The 22429-nt window shown below is 35.4% G+C and overlaps 1 protein-coding gene across 3 annotated transcripts in view; it reads left to right on the forward strand.

The window, feature by feature from the left end:
• Positions 1 to 7441: 7441 nt before the first annotated feature.
• The window catches only part of zmynd8 (zinc finger, MYND-type containing 8), a 39754-nt gene continuing 24766 nt past the window's right edge, over positions 7442 to 22429 (forward strand). Inside the window, exons 1-4 of one of the 3 annotated variants that reach the window (XM_056467929.1) lie at positions 7442 to 7550; positions 17996 to 18063; positions 19472 to 19623; positions 21643 to 21864. In XM_056467929.1, coding sequence (XP_056323904.1) covers positions 7537 to 7550; positions 17996 to 18063; positions 19472 to 19623; positions 21643 to 21864 — 456 coding nt within the window. In that variant the 5' untranslated portion in view covers positions 7442 to 7536. Of the gene's footprint in view, positions 7551 to 10342; positions 10492 to 17995; positions 18064 to 19471; positions 19624 to 21642; positions 21865 to 22429 lie in introns of those variants that run through there. The other 2 variants (XM_056467931.1, XM_056467930.1) reach the window with 2 other exon arrangements.

The raw sequence follows: 22429 nt of genomic DNA on the forward strand, positions 1-22429 counted from the left end.
ACTCCCAAAGCTTAAAGAAGCCTGGCTGAACCGTGCGCGCGAGGGCTTGTGGGTAATGAAGTTCTGCCATCCGGGCGATCGACGCATTCTTCTCAGAGCTACAGAGGATAAAAAACTACAATTACATGAACCCCCGCAGATCGAAAAATAGACATCCAGTAGGAGATGGGCAGTAGTAGCAATATCGTAGAAAAAAATATAGTGCATTTATTTTTATCTCATCCGAGGACCACATAGAGATAACAGTCACGTATCCCTAATGAGTACGGTGACGTACGCTTTTATTTACATAAGTTGTGAGTGATAAATTCGCTGTGTTCGTGCGAGATCGAATTATCTCTTTCGTAGCACACCTTTTTATTCATAGTATGCCAAATCAAATCACTTTATTGTCACTATAATATGTACTAATGTCTCTTGTGGTTCAACAATGCAGTGAAAGTAAAATAATGTAGCCTACAAAATATTATACATTACAATGTCCGTTTAATATATACACAAAAATTATACTTTAAACAGTATATGCGCCATTTGACTAGTTATTTGAAGTTGTACATAAGTTGCAGAATAGTACTTTACAAACTAAACCGAACAAAAATACACTGGATATCTAAATATGGAAGCAAAATTATAATTTAAACCACATATCCATATTTTAATATCATAGGTTTATGTCACTTTTGAGCAGGGTACCCAAACTTTTTCTTATGAAGGGCCAAAATCTAAGCTTGATTGAGGGCTGTGGACTGAAAGTAAATATAGCAAACTGTATTACATTAAAGTTGCCATGGGTAAATTCCTAATTTATTTCATAATATCTATAAATAAATAGTAAAAAATAACTTCAATCGTATTTACCAATGCATTTAAATTATTTTAACAAACCTATTACAATAAAACCATAAAAAAAAACATTTAAAAAAATCTAAACAATGGAGTTCAATGCCGAATACACTAGTCATCCTGCCTTTGCATTGATTTGCATGTTGTTGTCTTCTCCTTTGTCCCCTATTCGTTAAGTGACAGTATGTATATTTAAAAAAAAATCTGATTTATGTACAACATTTATGTGAAACATTTAATTTCAGTTTGCTTTTTTTTATAGCTCAACAATAAAACAAACAAACAAACAAAAGGTTACATTAAAATATAAATGAGAATCTCTGTTAAAGGCTTTCCCAAAGCTTCCCAATAATTTTCCTTCTGGTGGGCAAATCAAAGGATACAACGGGCCAACTTTGCTTTTGAGGGTAAAGTTATATACAGTTTATTAATGATAGATTTATAATAGATTGATTTTGCTTTAGGCTACTAACATTTTACAGACATGATATTGTGTATTTTTGCAGTTAATTTCCCTTACAGCTGCATGTGTGTTTTATATAGTTAACAAGTTGTTCTTATGTGAGTAAGATGCCCTCAAAATCTATTTAAATTATGCAAAAGTAACAAATAATAAAAAGGAGAGTTCTTTCATAGTACTGTGTGCAGGAAGAGATTCTTCAAAACATATTGTTTTATACATTATAAATGACACAGTAAACTAAGCAGCATTTCTGTAAATTATTAAATGCACATGGATCTGATATTCATAATAAACTCACATTCTGTGGTGCATTTTTCATTTCGTGTTGAAGTATGCCATCCATCGCTCACATTTTGACAGTGATGATATTTTTTGTAAAAATGGATGCCATACAATATCTTTTGATATATATAGTTTGAAAGAAATATGTCTTCCACAGGTAAAAATGCCCTCGAAAATCAATTTTAATTGAGCAGAACTACAAAAATAACAAAATAAACACATCCTTACAAAAATGATGTTTGCTGTTTTTTCAAACTGCTTATTTAAAATAAGCTAAAGCAACACAATTCTTGAGGTTTTTTGGGGGGCAACTTAAATTTTTAAAGTTCAATCCACTTAAATTTGTGAAAACTAATAAGTTAACTTAATTCCTTCATGCTGTCCCAACTCAAAATTCATTCATGTTGTCCTAATGCAAATCAATTAGATCAGTGTAACAAATTTAAGTGAATTGAACATAAAAAAAAGTTAAGTTGTCCCAAAAAAAATCTCAAGAATTGTGTTGTTTCAGCTCATTTTAAATAAGTATTCTGAACAAGCAGCAAAAATCTTTTTTTTTTTTGAGTGTACTGCTGCATGTGCAAGAGAAGATTCTACAAAACATATTGCTTTATACATAATAAATGACACAGCAAACAGGTCATTATTAAAGGCACACAGATCCATGATATTCCTATAATTATTGTACATTTTTGATCATCATGCAGAGCCAAATGATCAAAACAAGACATTTTTGGACACACTCATGCTCTCGTGGTCTGCAGAGGCTGAAAGTGCTCTGCCCTCTGAAGACCAGACATGGAAGATAGCAATGAACTAGTCTCCATGGTGATCTCTGAGGCATACCAGTGTTGAATTTCAACTGTTGGAGAAGGAGACAGCGCTAAAGAGGGAGGGAGTCAAGGAAAAACAGAGGGGAGGGAGGAACGGTGGGAGGGAGGGGGAGGGGAGAGAGAGACAGACAGACTGAGAAAGAGAGAGAGAGTAGTAATTAGCTCATTGCTTGCTGTTTCCTGTCATGACAGTTCCCTGCAATACAACCTCAAGTCTCATCTAGCCAAAAAAAAAAAGGTAGACGTGAAGCATCAAGATATTTCGCCTCAAGAATTGATGTGGAAAAACTCAACAGTTTTTAGGTTGCGATCATCAACCTGCACGCCACAAAATTTGCACCACTTTGAAGCAAAGTGGCACTTTAACCATCTCAATATTCATCACTGAAGACTAATAGCGACTAATATGCGAATAAAACAAAAAACCATTTGCATTTGTCCACAGAACTGAGAGTCCCTTCAAAAACCCAAAAGAGGCCCATAGACCTGTTGTTGTTCCCTCCCCCAATTCACAGCACAATCTGACTTCCCCCCTTCCAAGAGTGTGAGACGGTTTTTACCCACCAACCCCCTCTGTCCCCTTTGAAAGGACAGGAGATAGCAGTTTAAAAGCACAGGAGATTAGCCCCCAATCATCTGCATCTATAGATCCTCTACCTGCAAACACACAGCCATGAACCTCTCTTTCTTTCACCCACATGAAGTGCTTTTGTGATTTACTAGGTTAAATCACCTCTTCAGGAATGTGCGGATGAGCACTGAGTATGAAATTGAAAGCGCAATAATTACATCTGTTTAATTCAAGGTTAGGAAATTGTATGAGTACGTTTGAAGCTCTTGAGGGCAATTGAGTGTTTAATAAAGGAGATAAATGAGAAGCTGTGTTTATACATTACTTGCAGTATTGAAAATCATACAGGCTGTCAGTGTATGTACATTATGTTTATAAATGTACAGTATACTGCAGTTTAAACCAGCAAGTACTTGTGACTCATCTGGATATTGTAAGGTGCCGCCTATGGAAAAACTCTCTGTATCATCGATATTTCTTTGGCTTGAGATCTTCCATGCTGTGCGAGTGTGTGTCTGTGTCAGTATGTGTTTTGATTTATTAATGCAGCAGGGAGTCTCAGACAGCTGTCCTCAGCAAAGATGACAACACGAGGAGCTGAAAGCTGAATAGCCTCCTCTAGTGGACAGCCTGAGATATGACTTTTTTTTTTTTACAGGTTTTGACCCTAAAGGATCTTTTGGTTGATCATATTTTATGACTCTTTTGAGTGTATTGATTTAAAATATATACACATTTGTTTAATTAAATGGTTTGTGACTAGGTAACAGTCAAATTTGTTCTCACATAAATCTGTATGTATCTGAAACAGTTTGAGAAACAGATTCAGCTTCTCCATCAACACTTGAGGGTATATTACTAACACTCTATATTCTGTTTTAGTGGAGATTATCTGACAAACACTATTTAACCGGCAGTCTAATTTTACAGTTTTAACCGACTTTTCAAAATGGTGAGCTATTGTAAAGTGTCTGAAAACCTCAGCAGGTAGTCCAGAGGACATGAAGGTCAAAGGGATGAGACTTTCAGCAACAGAAAGAGAAGCTGATTGTCCCAAATCTGCAATGTCTAGAGTATTTCATCTTTACAATGTCACTAATTCATTTAAGTCTCTCCAAGAAGGCTGGTCATCCACAAAAGACAAATGTACAAGAGGGCAGGATAATGTGGAGAATTTTAATGGGCTATTGGTTCAACACTGAAGCTGGAATTGATCACAGTTCAGAGCTGAACAGAGTAAAAATTGTATCTGCATGCAGTGTCTCAGTGTATAAGACAATTTGCACTGAAATCCTCTAATCTGCCTAAAGAATCAAATAACTTGTATTCGCTTTGTTGTGGAGCATGTTGTGCACAATTCAACAAATTGAGAATTGTATCACTTTAGTGATAAAAGCAAGTTTATTAAATTTATGTCTAATAGGAAGCAAACCTGGGGGGAAAATGACCCAACACGTATAAAGAAGTGTATAAAAATGTTTTGGGGATACATTTTGCAGCAGAGGATTGGTCTTTTATAAAGCTAATGTACATGAAAGAGAGACTGCAAATGTTTATCAGAAGCTCCTTCTGCAACATTTGATTGCTTCAATGCAATCATTGCTTAATCAGAGAGTAATTTTCTTTCAGAACAACAAGACCAGTAACACGGCAGAATGGGTACACCAGTTCCTTGAAACTGAAAACATAAAAAAAAAAGAAAAAAAAAAAAAAAGAAATGGCCAGCCTACAATCCTGACCTAAACCTGATTGAATTCACTGATAAAAAAAATCCTTGCAGCAACGTTTTGGATTAGAAACCAATTACATTCAGCGAATTGTGGAAGAGACTAAAGAAAAGCAGATCAAGATCAATCATTTTGATTCCCCTAGCAACACACAAAACCACAGCAACCTGATAGTAATGACAATTTTCATATAAAATTTTCATAACTTAATGGGAACATTAGTTAAATCTTCTTAGAACATAATTTGTTAGCTAGATTTCATCTCTTCGATTATATGATATGAACATTTATGTTACACACTCAACAATAATATACTTGAAAAACAACATATAACCAACATGAATAAGTAGAACCAAGGATTAGTAAATATTTAATATTACTAAATCCACTTTATTAACCAACTTGTAATGGACTCACTATCTGAACTTAACACCCTGGCAACATCTTAAAACACCATTTTAAACTATAAACCATAATGGATTTGCAACATCAAGTAAACAACAACAAAAATGATTTTGCATAAAAATAAAACACTTCTATGAAGCAACATTGTAGCACTTATAGATAATCCAGCTCTGAGTTTTCTTGATTCAGTGTGTGTTTTGTTACTTCTTTCTAGATACTAAAACATGAAGTCTGGTTTTGTAAAGGGACAACAGGTGCGGGTGTGTTCTGTAAGCTGACTCATTGAAAGGTGCTGGAGAACCCGTTTAACTGGTGCAGGTTTTAAATAAGTTCAAGCTCCACCCTCTTAGGTCAGTCAGAAACACTTGATCATGGCATATCAGACGTTAAGCCGTTGTGACTTTTCAGATCTGAACTGATTTTGAAATAGTAGGCATTGGTGAATGGTTAAACACAGGGTATCAGTAAATCACTGAAGATCACATAGATTTTCAAGGTGAAGTTCAGGACACACAGAAAGAAACATTTTGTTGCTTGATAGAAGAATCATTCATTTAAAAATGTTGTAAAAAATTAGGTGCGATCATTTTAGGTTAAATCAAATTAACTTTACAAATTACTTCAGCTTACATTTTATTAAATTGACTTTATTACATTAAATTAAATTGACTAATTTTAAAATAAATAAAATAACAAAAATGCATGTTGTCATGACTTAATGATCATCAAAATCAATGAGACATTTCATTAAGCCATGTGATTATGTGGAAAAAAAGTGAAAATGTTTACAATGGTTCACATAAAAATGTTCCATGACCAAAAGTTTCACATGTGTTCCACCTGTGTTCCACATATTTTACATGTGGTTGCACATGTGAAGCTCATGTTGTTTTTCTGGAGTGGTTTTTGCCACCTTTGTGTTCTGAAATTGTCTCAAAATACCAAAAATGTTTGATATTTTGCCAAAAATCTCAATCTAAATGTTCTGTTAACCTACCCATCTAAAGGGGAATGCTCTCAGAACATTAAACAGTAAAGAACAACTTTTCAGTATTAACAGAAACTATTGGTTCTTTAATAATGTTTCCAAAATGTTAGCACAAAAATAACATTTATTTACCTTTCATGGATAATATCATATTTTCAAAAAATGTTTTTGTTGGACGTTAATAAGGCGACATGGTGGCTCAGTGGTTAGCCCTGTCACCTCACAGCAATAAAGTCACTGGTTTGAGTCCCAACTAGGTCAGTTGGCATTTTATGTGGAGATTGCATGTTCTCCCGTGGGGGATTGCTCCGGGTGCTCCGGTTTCCCCCACAGTCCAAAGACATGACCTAAAGGTGAATTAAATATACTAAATTTGCCATATTGCATGTGTGTGAATGAGTGTGTATGGATGTTTCCCAGTACTGAGTTGCAGCCGGAAGGGAATCCGCTGTGTAAAACATATGCTGGATAAGTTTGCGGTTCATTCTGCTGTGGTGACCCCAGATAAATAAAGGGAGTAAGCTGAAGGAAAATAAATAAATAATAAATAGTTACATTATTACTAAATTTTGGAAAACAAAAAGTATTAATCCCAAATGTTTGCAAAATGATAGATTAATTAGATTATTCAGATAGATATATTATTCACATTTGCATAACCAATAATTTAAAAAAGAATACATTTGAAAGACTGGACATTTAGTTCAGTAAGAAGTAGGTTATAACATTGGTATAACCTATTTACACATGGAAACATTAGATAAATATTCTCATGATTTGATAGTTTCTATGCTAGGTTCTATGCTTAAAGAAACAATACATGATGCTAAATTTATTGGATTAAATATAAACAGGTATAACAGCTGTAGTAAATGATTAACAAACTAACTAAGCCTTTCCAACCAACAATATGTATCCAAAATATATATATATTAAAGCAAAAAAGTGTATATTTACTCAATATTTATCATTTAACTTTTTCATATTTGAAAACTTTCTCAGTTTGAGGGTTTCATTTACAAAGTCAAGGCCTAGTGTATGTATACTGTTACTGTTTTGCTAATTTAACAAATATTAGTTGTTCTTTACTATAAATAATGCTTTTATGGTGTTATTTCACTTAGTTTTAGTAGTAAGGATCAAGGCCTAGCTCCTCTTTCAGTCTGCAATCCTGCCACAACCTGTCTCTATACTGAACAAAAGACATTCACTCAGGAAACATGTCAGCCAATCACCCGCTGCCTTTTATCCGGTCTCTAAAAACCAGCCAATCGGTAAGCCTCTTTCATAGCTGTTATCAGAATGTTGGCTTGCCTGGCTTGGAGAAGCCGAGACTGCTCTGCATAGAGAGAGAGAGAGAGAGACAGGGAGGTCTGTCCTCCATGTTTTAATAAGCATTGACATTACCCAGTGTGTTTTAAGCCATGCATCCACAGAGGTAAGAGATCTTTCATTGCTTGTATGCTTTCTACACTACTTGCTAATGCTAATGGTTGAATTGTGTCATGCAGAAATACTGGCTTTTCTCACAGACAGGGGGGCAAAAACCTGTCCCAACACCAAAAGAGAGAGAGAGTGAGAGAGAGATTTGGATCCTGGCAGACAGAAGCAACTCAGAAATCACACTCACTCTGTGTTTTAGTCTCCAGGATCGCATGGCTGACCTGTGCTAACACTCTGACCAAAATGGCCTCTTCTGGTGTCTCTCCTAGCAATGTTTCTGTAGAGCCGGAGAGGAGCACAGTCGTGTCACAGGCCAGACCTCTCAAAATGAAGGCCCTAAGGAGGAGCAGAAGGTGCAGACTTTAAGAGGAAGAGCACATTTTGACTGGCAGAACGATCAAGCTGCAGATTTGTCTCAGATTGTAGGTTAAAGGAAGACTTTTCAATGGCTGACATAATGGCTAAATGGCCATTTTGCTCAGGATACAGGCCTAATTTGCGAAAGCATACAACAGATTGCTTTTGCTGACTGAGTTATTGGGTTTGAAATAGAAGAGACTTTGTTTTTCTATAAATATAGAGGGATAGAGATAGAGAATTAGGCTTGTGTTTGGGTTTCTGAGTTAAATACCGGTTTCTGTCTGTTTACTTAGGTTGTAAATATACTCAATACAGGACAGGCATTTCATCAAAACTTAGTTGTGGTATGAGTTGGCAGCCATTTCAGATAGACTTCCTTTTTCAGCTGTGCGACCGCAAAACGATGTTTGTTGATGAATTAAATCGTTTTTCTTTATGCGGTTTGATTAATATTTTGTTTGGAGGGTTTATGTTTTTGAATGGCAAGCCATACCAGGGGTCTGAACAGAAGGTCAAGGCAGAGGACAGGGGTCTGCAGTGTTTTTCCACATCAGATTGAGTTGTGTTTTGTCACAACACAACATTTTGTCTTTCAACATAATCGATTAAACCAGAGTTGGTGGGCTTTACCTGTTGGATTGACAACTTATGACTTAGAATTTTTAGAAATAGGGCTTATTTTTTGTCAGTAAATGTGATAAAAAATATTTTTAAAGAAATCATAAGTTCTATGCCATAACTAAGGATAGGTTCTATCCATTTTAGATCATTGTTATGCATAATATTAGATTCAATAAATAGTAAAATATAAATGTTTAAAATAATTTACGTTTTTCATGAAACATTTATGTGCACATTAACAGGTGGTCTAAGGAGAAATATACAGTGGAAGTCAGAATTATTATCCCCCCTTTTGAATAGTTTTTTTTTTTTATGTTTCCCAAATGATGTTTAACAGCAAAGAAATTTTCACAGTAGGTCTGATAATATTTTTATTCTGGAGAAAGTCTTATTTGATTTAGTTCGGCTACAATTAAAGCAGTTTTTAATAAAAAAAAACATTTAAAGGTCAAAATTATTAGCCCTTTTATGCTATATTTTTTCTCGATAGTCTACCACTACTAAAACCATCATTATAAAATAACTTGCCTAATTACCCTCACCTGCCTAGTTAACATAATTAATGTAGTTAAGCCTTTAAATGTCACTTTAAGCTGTATAGAAATGTCTTGAAAAATATCTAGTTAAATATTATTTACTGTCATCATGGCAAAGATAAAATAAATCAGTTATTAGAAATGAGTTATTAAAACCATTATGTGTAGAAATGTGTTGAAAAAAAAATCTCTCCATTAAACAAAAATTGGGGGAAAAAAATAAACAGGGGGGCTAATATTTCTGACTTCAACTATATATATATATATATTGTGTGTGTGTGTTTTCTAAATAAAAACATCCATAAATCAAACGACAGCTTGAGCAATTACAAATTATTTTAATTAAAATGTTAAATATGTATATCATTGAACAATGTAAACGCTATTGTAAATATGTCATGTGATGATGATCAACCATGATTTTTTACATAAAATAATTTTTCAAGATGTCATACACAGGAAGGTAGTTTATAATCAATGACTTCATTTCCTGTTTTCATTTTTCAAAATTGTGGTGACACCACCTGACTTAAATGATAGATTTTTACTCAACTAATATGGTTTTCTTATCATACATGTAAATTTTAATGAGCTACAAATATTTATTATGATTTCAGGCCAGTCCCACCCTGAATTTTTTTTTACTTAAAAAAATTTCTATATAAATTTTAATATAGAAATCCAAAACATGCACCTTTATGTATACATTTTATTTAAAAGTACATTTGAATAAACCAATAGAGCCAGACACAACAACGCGCATCACTACCCCTAATACAGCATTACAATTCAAACTGAAATTATTTTTAGCTGGCGCATGAGCTCATTTTGGCAGCCGCCGCCTGACTAAGTCAGTCTTGAGCATACCGAATGGCACAGCATAAGGAGTATTCCCAAGACCTGCAATTTACCACGACTCTGATTACAATTTCCAGCCTATTCTTTGTCTCTTGGTGTTTACAGGGCCCTTGCCGCATTCCTGAGAGCCACTCATTTGCGAAATCTCCATACTTTAGCACAGAGAATCTGATCAAAACAGTCACGGCAAACCATCTGACATGTTTGTCCTAACGTCTTGATTCTCAACAGTCGTTTTTATGGAGGAATCTGGGTATTTTCCCACTGAATGGCAGTAGCAGTAGCCCTCCCTGCATTGCAGCAGTGTATCAGAGCAGAGAGAGGAGAGCCTGTGTGGCACACACAGCGGCAGCCGCCCAATCACGCGCCTCCGTGTGGCTCTCAAACCAATCGGCAGCACACAGCTGAGGTTAAAGATTGACAATCGCTCTGAGAGCAGCAGGGAGAGCAAGGCCCTTCTGGAAAATTCTGCACCCATCTTTGTCTCATCCCTCACTGCCTTTATATCTGAAAACAAAAACACACATTTAAAAGCTCAGCCTGAAGAACTGTAAAGAAAAGGTATGCTGTTATTATATATATATAGATATATGTCAGTTTTTACATGGAGAGCAATGCAATGCTGTGTGTCGTTTTTATTGAGGAAGGAGGGTTGTGTGTTGACTGAGTTTATATGTGTGTTTGGGATTGCATTTAAACTGTTTTCGGCTGATTGCTTTGCATTAAAGGAGATGTGGGTGGGGAATGGATGGCGCATGTAGGATGGACATGAGGAGGCCAAGATGGCAAACGCTCAAGCTCTACAGATGTTTGTTCATGCTGTCAGCTCATGCCCTCAACATCTGCATCTCTGAAGATTTGAGGTGCAGGACACAGCAGGATGCTGACCTAAATGCCAGTAACACTGTGATTTTTGTGTTTCCAACATCCATCTGGAGGTTTGCTGATGCACATTGTGTTCATGAACGAGATATGGTGGGCGTGTGTTATAATAACCAGGCATCAGGAAAGGAGCTGTTTTGTGTAGTCTTAAATTGAGGTTTAGAGGCATGGCTCTGGAGCTTGTGGATTGATTGGTTTTACTGATAGATCTTTCAGTTTTGTCAGTGAGAGAAAACCATCTTGGCGTTACCTTTGCCAGTGTTATAACTGAATTGTGTTACGTGCTGTGTTTTTTAAAATGGAAAAAAGCACATTTATATTTCTAGAAAGGAAATTGCTTTGGGTTAGTTATATTCCAGATTATATTTGTGCCTAATATACTATTACTTGAAAGGCTCTTTAACTGGTGTTATTTGGATGCTTTTTAGTATTTTGTGCTTTGTAAACAGTGGCAAACTGCTTTATAAACCTATACCATAATTATGATTTAATGTATCATCTAGTTAATTTTGGCATGAATTAATGTTTTAAGGTGAACTGGTGATGTGCTTTGACGATCACTTCATCTTCAGAGATGTTGGCATTTTTGATTAGCATATTTTGCTAGTTTGCCTGCAAATGGACAACTGATAGAAGTGTGTCTGTTATAAAATCAAAACGTCTTGTCAAATAATAATGTAATTATTTTGTTAAATAAGTATTTGTTTATTTGATGATGGAACTTTATTTTACATGATGATGGAACATTATTTTACCTATATTTTACCATTTTAGCTTTCATAAAACTTAAAGAGCCAATTAAAGGAGCATTAAAGGAAATTAAATGTACTTGCATTTAACATGGTTTTTATGTAGATGTAATTTATTCAACATTTCCATTTCATATTCATATTTTTAACATAAACTAACAAATGTGAATGAATATTTGTCTGTCATACGTACAGTAAATGAGAAGGCCACAATCTTTCTTCAGTGTTATAACTCTAGTTGATGCTGTTACATTGGAGAAAATACATTTTCTTTGTACATATTCACATAAAATTCTAGCCAGTCACTTTTTTGGTGTGTGTTTACAATTACAGTAATCCGATAAAATGTAAACAAATTCATCAGGAAATACCACAAAATCATTTTAAGCGAAATGTTCATTTAAATTTTTCCACACATGCTTGATGTTTATTATAATAATACTTTTTAATATACATTTTCTTCAATAAGATGATTGTAAATGTGCATTTTGGATTCACATTAGCAGTGGACCCACAGAGATGAGACTAAGCATATTGTGTTGACTTTGAGGGAGGCCTGTTGTGAATCTGACGTCAAAGGGCTTTTTAACTGTGAACCTCCTGTTCTGTCGAAGTTACACCGGAATTCAGTCAAATAAGATATGAAGGTATTTGGTAAAATGGTGAGGTACAAGGTTAGGTTTATCATCAATTGAGCTTCATTATTGCTAAAAACTATCTTTGGTTAACATTTTAATACAAAAAGAAAGCTAAACTAATGCTCTTTGCAAAGTTTATTTTTTTTAAATGAAACATTATTGAATTCTACTATGAATCTGTTGTTTTTTTGAATGAGTAATTGAGTCAATGGCTGTTTCAAAGAACGGACTCGTGTTTTTGTGAAGACCGGTCTTACCAGCTTACCTCGGAAGAACGAACTTGGGAGACCACGGGAACAGAGAATGCATCATGTGAGAAGTGAGATGCTGCGTTCTTCCTGATGGTCACATGACTTTCACGCATTTTTAATAGACAATTATTTAAACATTACAGCATTCATACAACGATTTATTGTTTTTCCCTTTTTTCAGTATATATAACATGCACAAATACTTACAAATATACTTTACACAATACAAATAAAACATATTTTAATATGAATTTCAGCAAATAAACACCCTCAATGTGTTTATGCCTTTATTAAGATTTTCATTGTGAATGTTTACTTTCGCCGTCTCATGTAGAGAAACTCCTGAGATAAATATGTTATATCTCTGAACTTTATTATTAATTCGGTATAAAATGCTGCGCTTCCCACCTGTATTTTTCAGAATCAGCCGCAATGCCTTCTGGGACTTCTCTCGAGAGTTTTGCGCTCAAGTCTGCATCGATGCGTTCTCGATATAAAGAATGCAAACGGGAACTTGCACGCGTCCTTCATTCTTGCGGTCTTGAGTTTTGGAAATGGACTTTTTCGGTTGATGATGAAGTTACACGAGAACACAAGGACGCAAGACCGCTGAAGAACGCTTATTGAGAAACAGCCAATGACTCATCAACTGGAGACTCACTCTGTCCAAATCATTTGAATCAGTGATTTGTTAGCTGGAGACTCTCTTGAGTAGAAACATTTAAATCAATAAATTGTTAGTGAATCACTCTGACTGGATCATTTAAATCAGTGAAATATTACCTAGAGACTTGGGCTGTTTCTCAATTTCAAGAACGCAGAGAACGGACTTGCGTTTTTTTGAAAACTGGTCTTGCCAGGTGTCCTCGGAAGAACAAACTTGGGAGAGAACAGAGAACGCTTCCTGTGAGAATTGAGATGATGCGTTCTTCCGGATGGTCACATGACCCTCACGCAATTTTAACTGAAAATTATTTAAATATTAAAGGGCACCTATGGTGAAAAATCTACTTTTCAAGCTGGACAGAAATGTGTGTGAGTATAGTGTATAAACTGTCATATTGGGGTGAAATAAACACACCCAGTCTCTTTTTTTCAAATGTAATAACATAAAAACGGTGGACCAATTGGATCGGTTTTCAGATCGACCGCAACTTGATGTAGGAGTGCGGTCCCCCCGCCCACAAATATTGATTGACAGCTGCATTAACATGTCCGGTAGTCACGTGTATAATCATATGAACAAGAGAGGACGAGCGCAAAGCAGCCGGGAATAAAAGGTGTGTTCAGTTCGCTTGGATCATTAATCATCATCAAACGTGATCAAGAGTGAGTTTTACAAGTTTAAAATGTTTTAAAACAGAGCACGTGTGTAATGAATTATAGCGATTCACTTCAGATTCACTTCATCAGCACGTCAGAACAATTATAAATGAAGACGCTTCAATCGCGGTTTGTGGACGTTAAATCAGGTTTATTTTGTACATTAATATAACAGATATACATACAGCAGTGGATATAACCAGTATCATTTCACATATGCGTGCAAAACGAGTGGAAAGCTTAGCGCGCTGTCTCTCTCTCCATCTCTCTATTTCTCTCTCTCTCTCTCCCTCTCTCTGTGTGTGTTTGCTGCGCTATGTGTGTCTATGTGTCTGCTCTATGTGTTTGTGTCCTCGCTGTGTGTGTGTGTAAACTTTGTAATGACATTGTGTGTGACTCATTGTTGCAACTCCACTAAAAATTTTATCAAATACTGATTGTTAAAGTTCTTACTGTAGTATTTCTCACACACGTTACGTGAGATCTGCTTCCTGAGGCAGCCGAGGGCGGCGATTGCTGACAGGCACGTGGGAACGGTGGGCGGAGAGAACTAGCCTTAAAGGGCCAGTACAAAAAAACAGCAAAACCTTTTTTCCAGCTATAATATAGACACTTCAAACAGCTATAATAAATAATCTGATGGTTGTTTTGAGCTGAAACTTTACAGACACATTCTGGGGACACAAAAGACTTATATTAAATATGAAAAAAGGGGTAACCTATGTGCCCTTGAAAGCATTCATACAACAATTTATTGTTTTTCCCCTTTTCAAAATATATACTATGCATAAACATTTTACAATTATACGTTGCACAATATAAATAAAACAGATTTTAATACGAATTTCAGCAAACAAACCCCCTTAATGTGTTTATTAATTTATCAAGATTTTCATGGTAACGTTTACTTTCACCGTTTCATTTAGGGAAACTCCTGAGACAAATAAGTGATATCTCTGAACTATAATAATAAATCTATATAAAATGCTGCGCTTCCCACCTCCAGTCGCAATGACTTCTGGGACTTCTAGAGCGAGTTCAGTGCTCCAGTGTGCATCGGTGCGTCCTCGATATCAAGAACACATCCGGGAAGTTTCACGTGTCCTTCGTTCTTGCAGTCTTGAGTATTGGAACTGAACTTTGGCAGCTGATGATGACGTTTCACGAGAACATGACAACGCAAGACCGCTGAAGAACGCATATTGAGAAACAGCCTTGGTCTGACTGGATCATCTGAGTCAGTGAATTTTAACTGGAGACTCGCTCTTACTGGATTTTTCTAATGAATTAATTGTTACACAAAGTCTTTCTCTGAGGGAATCAATTGAAACATTGAACTGTTAACTGGATATTCAGTCAATTGCTGACTCAAGAACAATTGCATTTGGCCCAATTCACAAATATATTGTTCAGTGTGTTGGTCTGACTGGATCATCTGAGTCAGTGAACTCTTAACTGGAGACTCACTTTCACTGGATCATCTGAATCAGTGAACTGTTAACTGGAGACTTGCTTTGACAGGTTGAATCAGTATACTGCTAACTGGAGACTTTGACTCTTGTCAGGTAATTTGAACCAATGAATCACTACATGGATGCTTGCTCTGTGCAAATCATTTGAATAACTGAACGGTTATCTGCAGACTCGCTCTGATTTAATCTTTTGAATTAGACAATTGCTGACTCAAGTACAACTGCATTTGGTCCAGTTCACAAATGTAATGTTTAGTGTGTGATTTGACTGGATCATCTGAATGAATGAACACTGAATCAGTGAACTGTTAAATGGAAACTTGCTCTGACTGGATCATTTGAATCATTGAACTGTTAACTGGAGACTCATCCTGACTGGATCTTTTAAATCAGTCAATTGGTGAATCAACTGCCTTTGTTCCAAATCACAAATGTATTGTTCAGTATGTTGGTTTGACTGGATCATTTCAATCAGTGAACTCTTTACTGCAGGCTCGTTCTGACTGAATCATTTGAATCAGTGATTTTGTTAACTGGAGACTCGTTTGAGTAATCATTTAAATTAATAAATCATTCACTAGAGATTCACTCTGACTGGATCATTTGAATTACATACTGTTAACTGGAGACTCACTCTGACTGAATCATTTGAATCAATGAACTATAGTAACTGGTGGCTTGCTCTGACTGGATTTGATCAATGATCTTGTAGCCTAAATGGAGACTCTATTTGAACCAATGAACCTTGCTCTGTGCAAATCATTAAAATAAATTAGACCCGCTCTAATTTATTCTTTTGAATCAGTGAATTGCCGACTCAAGAACAACTGCATTATGTCCAATTCACAAATGTATTATTCAGTGTGTTGGTCTGACTGGATCATCTGAATGAGTGAACATTAAATCACTGAACTGTTAACTGGAAACTTGCTCTGACTGGATCATTTGAATCATTGAACTGCTAACTGGAGATTCACCTTGGCTTGATCTTTTGAATCAGTCAGTTGCTGACTCAAGAACAACTGCATTTGGTCCAATTCACAAATGTATTGTTCAGTGTGTTGGTCTGACTGGATCATCTGAATCATTGAACTGTTAACTGGAGAATTATCCAGACTGGATCTTTTGAAATGAATAAATCATTCACTAAAGATTCACTCTGACTGGATCATTTGAACTACATACTGTTAATTGGAGACTCACTCTGACTGAATCATTTGCATCAGTAAACTACAGTAACTGGTGAGTCGCTGTGACTGGATTTGAACAATGATCTTGTAGCCTAATTGGAGACTCGCTCTGGTCAGGTCATTTGAATCAATAAATCATTGCATGGATGCTTGCTCTGTGCAAATATATTGAAATAATTGAACTGTTAACTGGAGACTCACTCTGATTTAATCTTTTGAATCAGACAGTTACAGAGTCAAGAACAACTGCATTGGTCCAGTTCACAAATGTATTGTTCAGTGTGTGATTTGACTGGATCATCTAAGTCAGTGAACTCTTAACTAGAGACTCGCTCTGACTGAATCATTGAAATCAGGGATTTTGTTAACTGGAGACTCGCTTGAGTAATCATTTAAATGAATAAATCATTGACTAGAGACTCACTCTGACTGGATCATTTGAACCAATGTACTGTTAACTGGAGACTCGCTCTGACTGAATAATTTGAATCAGTGAACTACAGCAACTGGTGACTCGCTGTGACTGGATTTAATCAATGGTCTTGTATACTAACAGGAGACTCGCTCTGGTCAGGTTATTTCAATCAATGAATCACTACATGGATGCTTGCTCTGTGCAAATCTTTTAAATAATTGAACTGTTAACTGGAGACTCGCTCTGATTTAATCCTTTGAATCAGTCAGTTGCTGACTCAAGAACAACTTAAATTGGTCCAGTTCACAGATGTAATGTTCAGTGTGTGATTTGACTGGATCATCAGAATGAATGAACACTGAATCAGTGTACTGTTCAATGTAAACTTGCTCCGATTGCATAATTTGAATCATTGAACTGTTAACTGGAGACTCGCTCTGATTTAATCTTTTGAATCAGTCAGTTGCTGACTCAAGAACAACTGCATTTGGTCCATTTCACAAATGTATTGTTCAGTATGTTGGTCTGACTCGATCATCTGAATCATTGAACTCTGACCTGGAGACTCACTTAGACTGGATCATTTAAATCACATACTGTTAGCTGGAGACTTACTCTGACTGAATCATTTGAACCAATGAACTCGTAACAGGAGACTAATTTTGACTGGATTTGATCAATGGTCTTGTAGCCGAACTGGAGACTCTATGTTTAGGTCATTTGAGTCAATGAATCATTTTATGGATGCTTGCTCTGTGCAAATCATTGAAATAATTGAACTGTTAACTGGAGAATCGATCTGATTTAATCTTTTGAATCAGTCAGTTGCCGACTTAAGAACAACTGCATTTGGTCCAATTTAAAAATGTATCAAACTTATAGGGACACCAAATAATTTTACCACACCAAATATATTTAAATATTAATAATAATAATTTTACCACACCAATAATTTTACTACTCCAAATCATTTTAATTTAAATGTAAATGTGGAAAAATTTATTCAAGCTAATTTCAAATTTTAGTAAAATGTTTTCGTTTTCAAAAAGAATGTATTCAGAATAAGTATCACTTGCACAATAGCAGAAATACGTGTAAAGCAGACATTTAAATATCCTTATTCTTTTGGTTGTTTGTTTGATCAGTTTGGCTGGAGGAGAGGGAAAGGAGTCAGAAGCAACTGAAGGCATGGAAATCGCAACACGATCAAAAGGTGAGAATTGTCTTTGATATAAAAGAGCCACCATTGGGCTCTATTTTAACGATCTAGGTGCAAAGTCTAAAGCGCATGGTGCGAAAACATTAACGGCGTGTTAGATTCCACTTTTGCTATTTTAAGGACAGAAAAATACACTCTGTGTGCTGGCACATGGTCCAACAGGGTTGTGCTTATTCTCGTAATGAGTTATGGGTGTGTTTTGAGCATAACATGCATTAAACCAATCAGAGTCTCATCTCCCATTCTCTTTAAGAGTCAGTTGCGTCATGCCATGGCGCATTTGCTATTTACATGGCAGACTTTGTAAGTGGATAAACTGAACGCTTCACTAGGGAGAAAAGAGTTAAACACCATCTGCGTGAGGTGAAAAAAAAAGCCTCCTTCATTCGGTCTCTTTACTCTTTACTTTTAATCTACTTTAATCTTTTTCTTTCGTGGCGAATGAAACAATGTTGTATGCAACATCCATTAGCCTACATATTTAATTTGTATGTTAAGCAAAGATTTGTTTCAAAACTATTTCTAAATTCTGTTCTAATTTCAAGCAAATGAATAAATGAACAATAATAAAGTGTGGTCAAACAACTGAGTTATATCCAAACACACGTCTTATTCTTATCCTCCTTATGGTGTTGCAGACGTCTCCCCAACAGATGGATAAATCTAAACTTGTTTTATTTATACAAATATAAATATGCATATAATAAATAATACTGCTGATAATAACATTATACAAAAGCAAATTGTCATGAATAAACTGAAAAAGCCCCCCGAGATAACGACATGGAGGTAGTGGTTTTGATATTTATGTAGAAAATAATAATTTTTAATACATATTAATTTATTATTTTTTATATGTAAAGATATTTGTGTATTGCTGTACATCCTGTGTGTATTAAACAATGTGTTAGTGACCTGCATAGGCACATAACTCCTGTTGCTGGACTTTAGACCAGCTTTTAGTTGGTCAATGGCACAGTCTATTTCAGTTCCCCAAAATAGCAACTCGCCACAAAGTGGCGCAATTGGATTTACTATTTAAACAACGTTGCACAAAATATGAAAATTAGGGTAGCGCTGGTCTGAAAATACCAACAAATCGTGCCATACATGTCTTGCGCCTTATTGGGCCAGGTGTATGATAGGGCTAATTGTTTATTTTACCTATTCAAGCTATTCAAGCATTACTTTAACAGTTAATCTTCTATATTTGTTCAGGTTTCATGGTCAGACTTTATTCTGCAATTCTTTCATTATTATTTTCAAGACTTATGGAGTATGTTGTTAAGAACACTCAATTTTAGTATTTCTGCTTATTATTGTTATTTACAGCTTTTTTTTCAGATGAAATTTGTTGCTTTTTTCTTATTTAATGTCTGTAATTTACAATTTTGCTTTGCAGTTTCTGATCAAGGGTCAACAGAAAGGACAGTACCTAAGCGCAAGGTCTCCAGCCCTCCTCACTCCTCAAATGGACACTCTCCATCCGAATCCTCCCCCAGTCCTGTCAGAAAGAAGAAGAAACCAGGGGCGGTCAACAGCAGTAAAGACCAGGTGCAGCTTTTGCTCCCTTTACAAGCCCTTGTTCAGTCCCGCATTTGCTTATTTACTAATTTCAGTGTCTGTCTGTTTTTACTTTTGTCTGTTCTGTGGCTTCTTCATGGTGATATAGTGCAAGTATTCATCATCATTACCTTCATCCTATAGATGTACCTTAGTTTGTTCATGATGTTTTAGCTGGAAATAGTTTGCACCCGTTTGTCAAACTGAATTTTTGGACCCCACTAACAAGGGAACGTCTTAAGTCTGAACAATATTGACAAGAATTTACTTGTGTCTAGTGTAATATATAAGCTAGACAGATGAAATGGGTGATATTTGACCAGTTTAAATGAACAATTCACCCCAAAATGAAAATTCTGTCATTATTTACTCACAATTCCCTTTTACAGAACCTGATTGGGTTTCTTTTGTCTATTGAACACAAAAGAAGATATTTCAAAGAATGTTGAAAACTGGTAGCCATCGACTTCCATGCTGAAAATATCTACTTTTGTGTTAAAGAAAAATAAACTCTTTATAGTTTGGATACAAAGTTCTCCCAGTGTTTGATTGGTTTTCCTCCAGGTGCTCCTGTTTCCCCCACAGTCCAAAGACATGTGGTATACGTTAATTGGGTTGGCTAAATTGTCTGTAGGGTATGAGTGTTTGGGTAAATGAATGTGTAAGGGTGTTTCCCAATACTGGGTTGCGGCTGGAAGGGCATCCGCTGTATAAAACATATGCTGAATTAGTTGGCTTTTCATTTTGCTGTGGCGATCTCTGAAATAGAGACTAAGCTGAAGGACAATGAATGAATGAATGAATGGTTGGATACACTGGGGGTGAGTAAATGATGAGTAAATTTTTGGGTGAACTATCCCTTTAAGAAGGTCTGTTGTAAATTTTTTAATTAATAATGTCAATTAACTACATATTTTTATATTTATAAATATTTCATCGTGAATTATATTCAACATTATGATTTCTTGCTATTTAAAACATCATGATTAAATTTATTTTTAAAAATCTTATTATTAAGATATTTATTTATATTGAATAATCTCTATAAAAGTGACTTGGGCACAGGGAGCAAAATGTAATATAAAAAATAAATAAATATTAAAACAAGGAGACAACCTAATCCACTGTTTTATCTGTTCATTGTTGCAAAATTTTGAATAAATTAAAAAATTTTTATTTTGTCACACCCACAGTTTTATTTTTTTTTCAATTTTTGGTTGTTGTTAAAGAGACAAAAGGAAAATTCTGTCATCATTTACTCACTCTTCACTTGTCACAAACATGATTAAATTTCCTTTTTCTGTTGTACACAAAAGAAGATATTTTGAAGAATGTTGGAAATTGATCACCATTGACATCCATAGTATTTGTTTTTCCTACTGCAGATGTCAACATTTCCAACATTCTTCAAAATTTCTTCTTTTATGTTCAACAGAAAAAAGGAGAAAAAACTGACTAAATGATGACAGAATTCTCATTTTTGGGTGAACTGTCCCTTTAAGCATCTGACACCATGAGCGTTTTCTACTGATAAAACCTCTATGGCTGATTGCCAACAGTTTTTTTCCCCATGTGATCCAAACACTAAATATTTCACTCTCCATAAAAGTGTCATCTTTTGACAGAGCCATTAATTATCACCAACAACCTCGGGTCTGCTCCCTTAGCTTTATGAGACCGATAATAAGCCCAACCAAACAAATGTAAGGCAGGTGGCTGCCATGCAAGCTAAGCAGAAAAGTGCATCCAGAGACCGAATATGATTCATGTCGATGCAGCTGCAATGAATTATTACACCTGATCTTGTTTCCTCCTCTAACGAAGATGCATTTACCTTTCATATTGTAGAGCGAAATGCCATTAATTCAGTGCTCATTTGTCTACATTTGCCCTCTTCTGTTTTTTTCACACCCTGATCGATCACCTTGGTGCCTGTTTTGTATTGTCTTGTGACCTATAATAGCTATGTTTTGAAACCCCGACCCTCTGTTTCTCTCGCCCGCATTCCAGTCAGAACTAAGACATGGTCCCTTTTACTATGTGAAGCAGCCCGCACTCACCACAGACCCTGTTGATGTTGTACCGCAGGACGGGCGGAATGACTTCTACTGCTGGGTGTGCCACCGCGAGGGCCAGGTGCTCTGCTGTGAGCTCTGCCCGCGCGTCTACCACGCCAAGTGCCTCAAACTGGCTGCAGAGCCTGAAGGAGACTGGTTCTGCCCTGAATGTGAGGTACTGCCTCATCCGGCTACACTTTGTGCTTGAACAACGCATCATCACTATGCAGATTGTTAAATTATTCTGCAGTATTTTAACAATCCTTAAATAAAGGTTTTAAAATAAAGTTTTTGCTGTGATATCCTAGTAGACTCTACTGCTATATGGGTTCCTCAAGAGACCAGTTGTTTAAAGGAATCTAAAGGAACTTTTTCCTCTATAAAGAATCTTTTATGGAATGTTAATGTTTATGGACGTTAAAGGCTCCATACAGAGTCACCAATTCCATATTCACCTAATTAATAGTACCATTATTTTTACTTTTTTTAAATTATATCATATAAATGTCATATTATAAAAGCAATAAATATATCTATAATATAATAAATATGTGTATATGTATATATAAATATGTATATATAAATATGTATATAATAATATAATAAATATGTGTATATATATATATATATATATATATATATATATATATATATATATATATATATATATATATATATATATATATATATATATATATATATATATATATATTGTAAAAAATGCTGGGTTCCACACAATT

The sequence above is a fragment of the Danio aesculapii genome, chromosome 11 (assembly GCF_903798145.1).
Source record: "Danio aesculapii chromosome 11, fDanAes4.1, whole genome shotgun sequence".
Taxonomy (NCBI): Eukaryota; Metazoa; Chordata; class Actinopteri; order Cypriniformes; family Danionidae; genus Danio; species Danio aesculapii.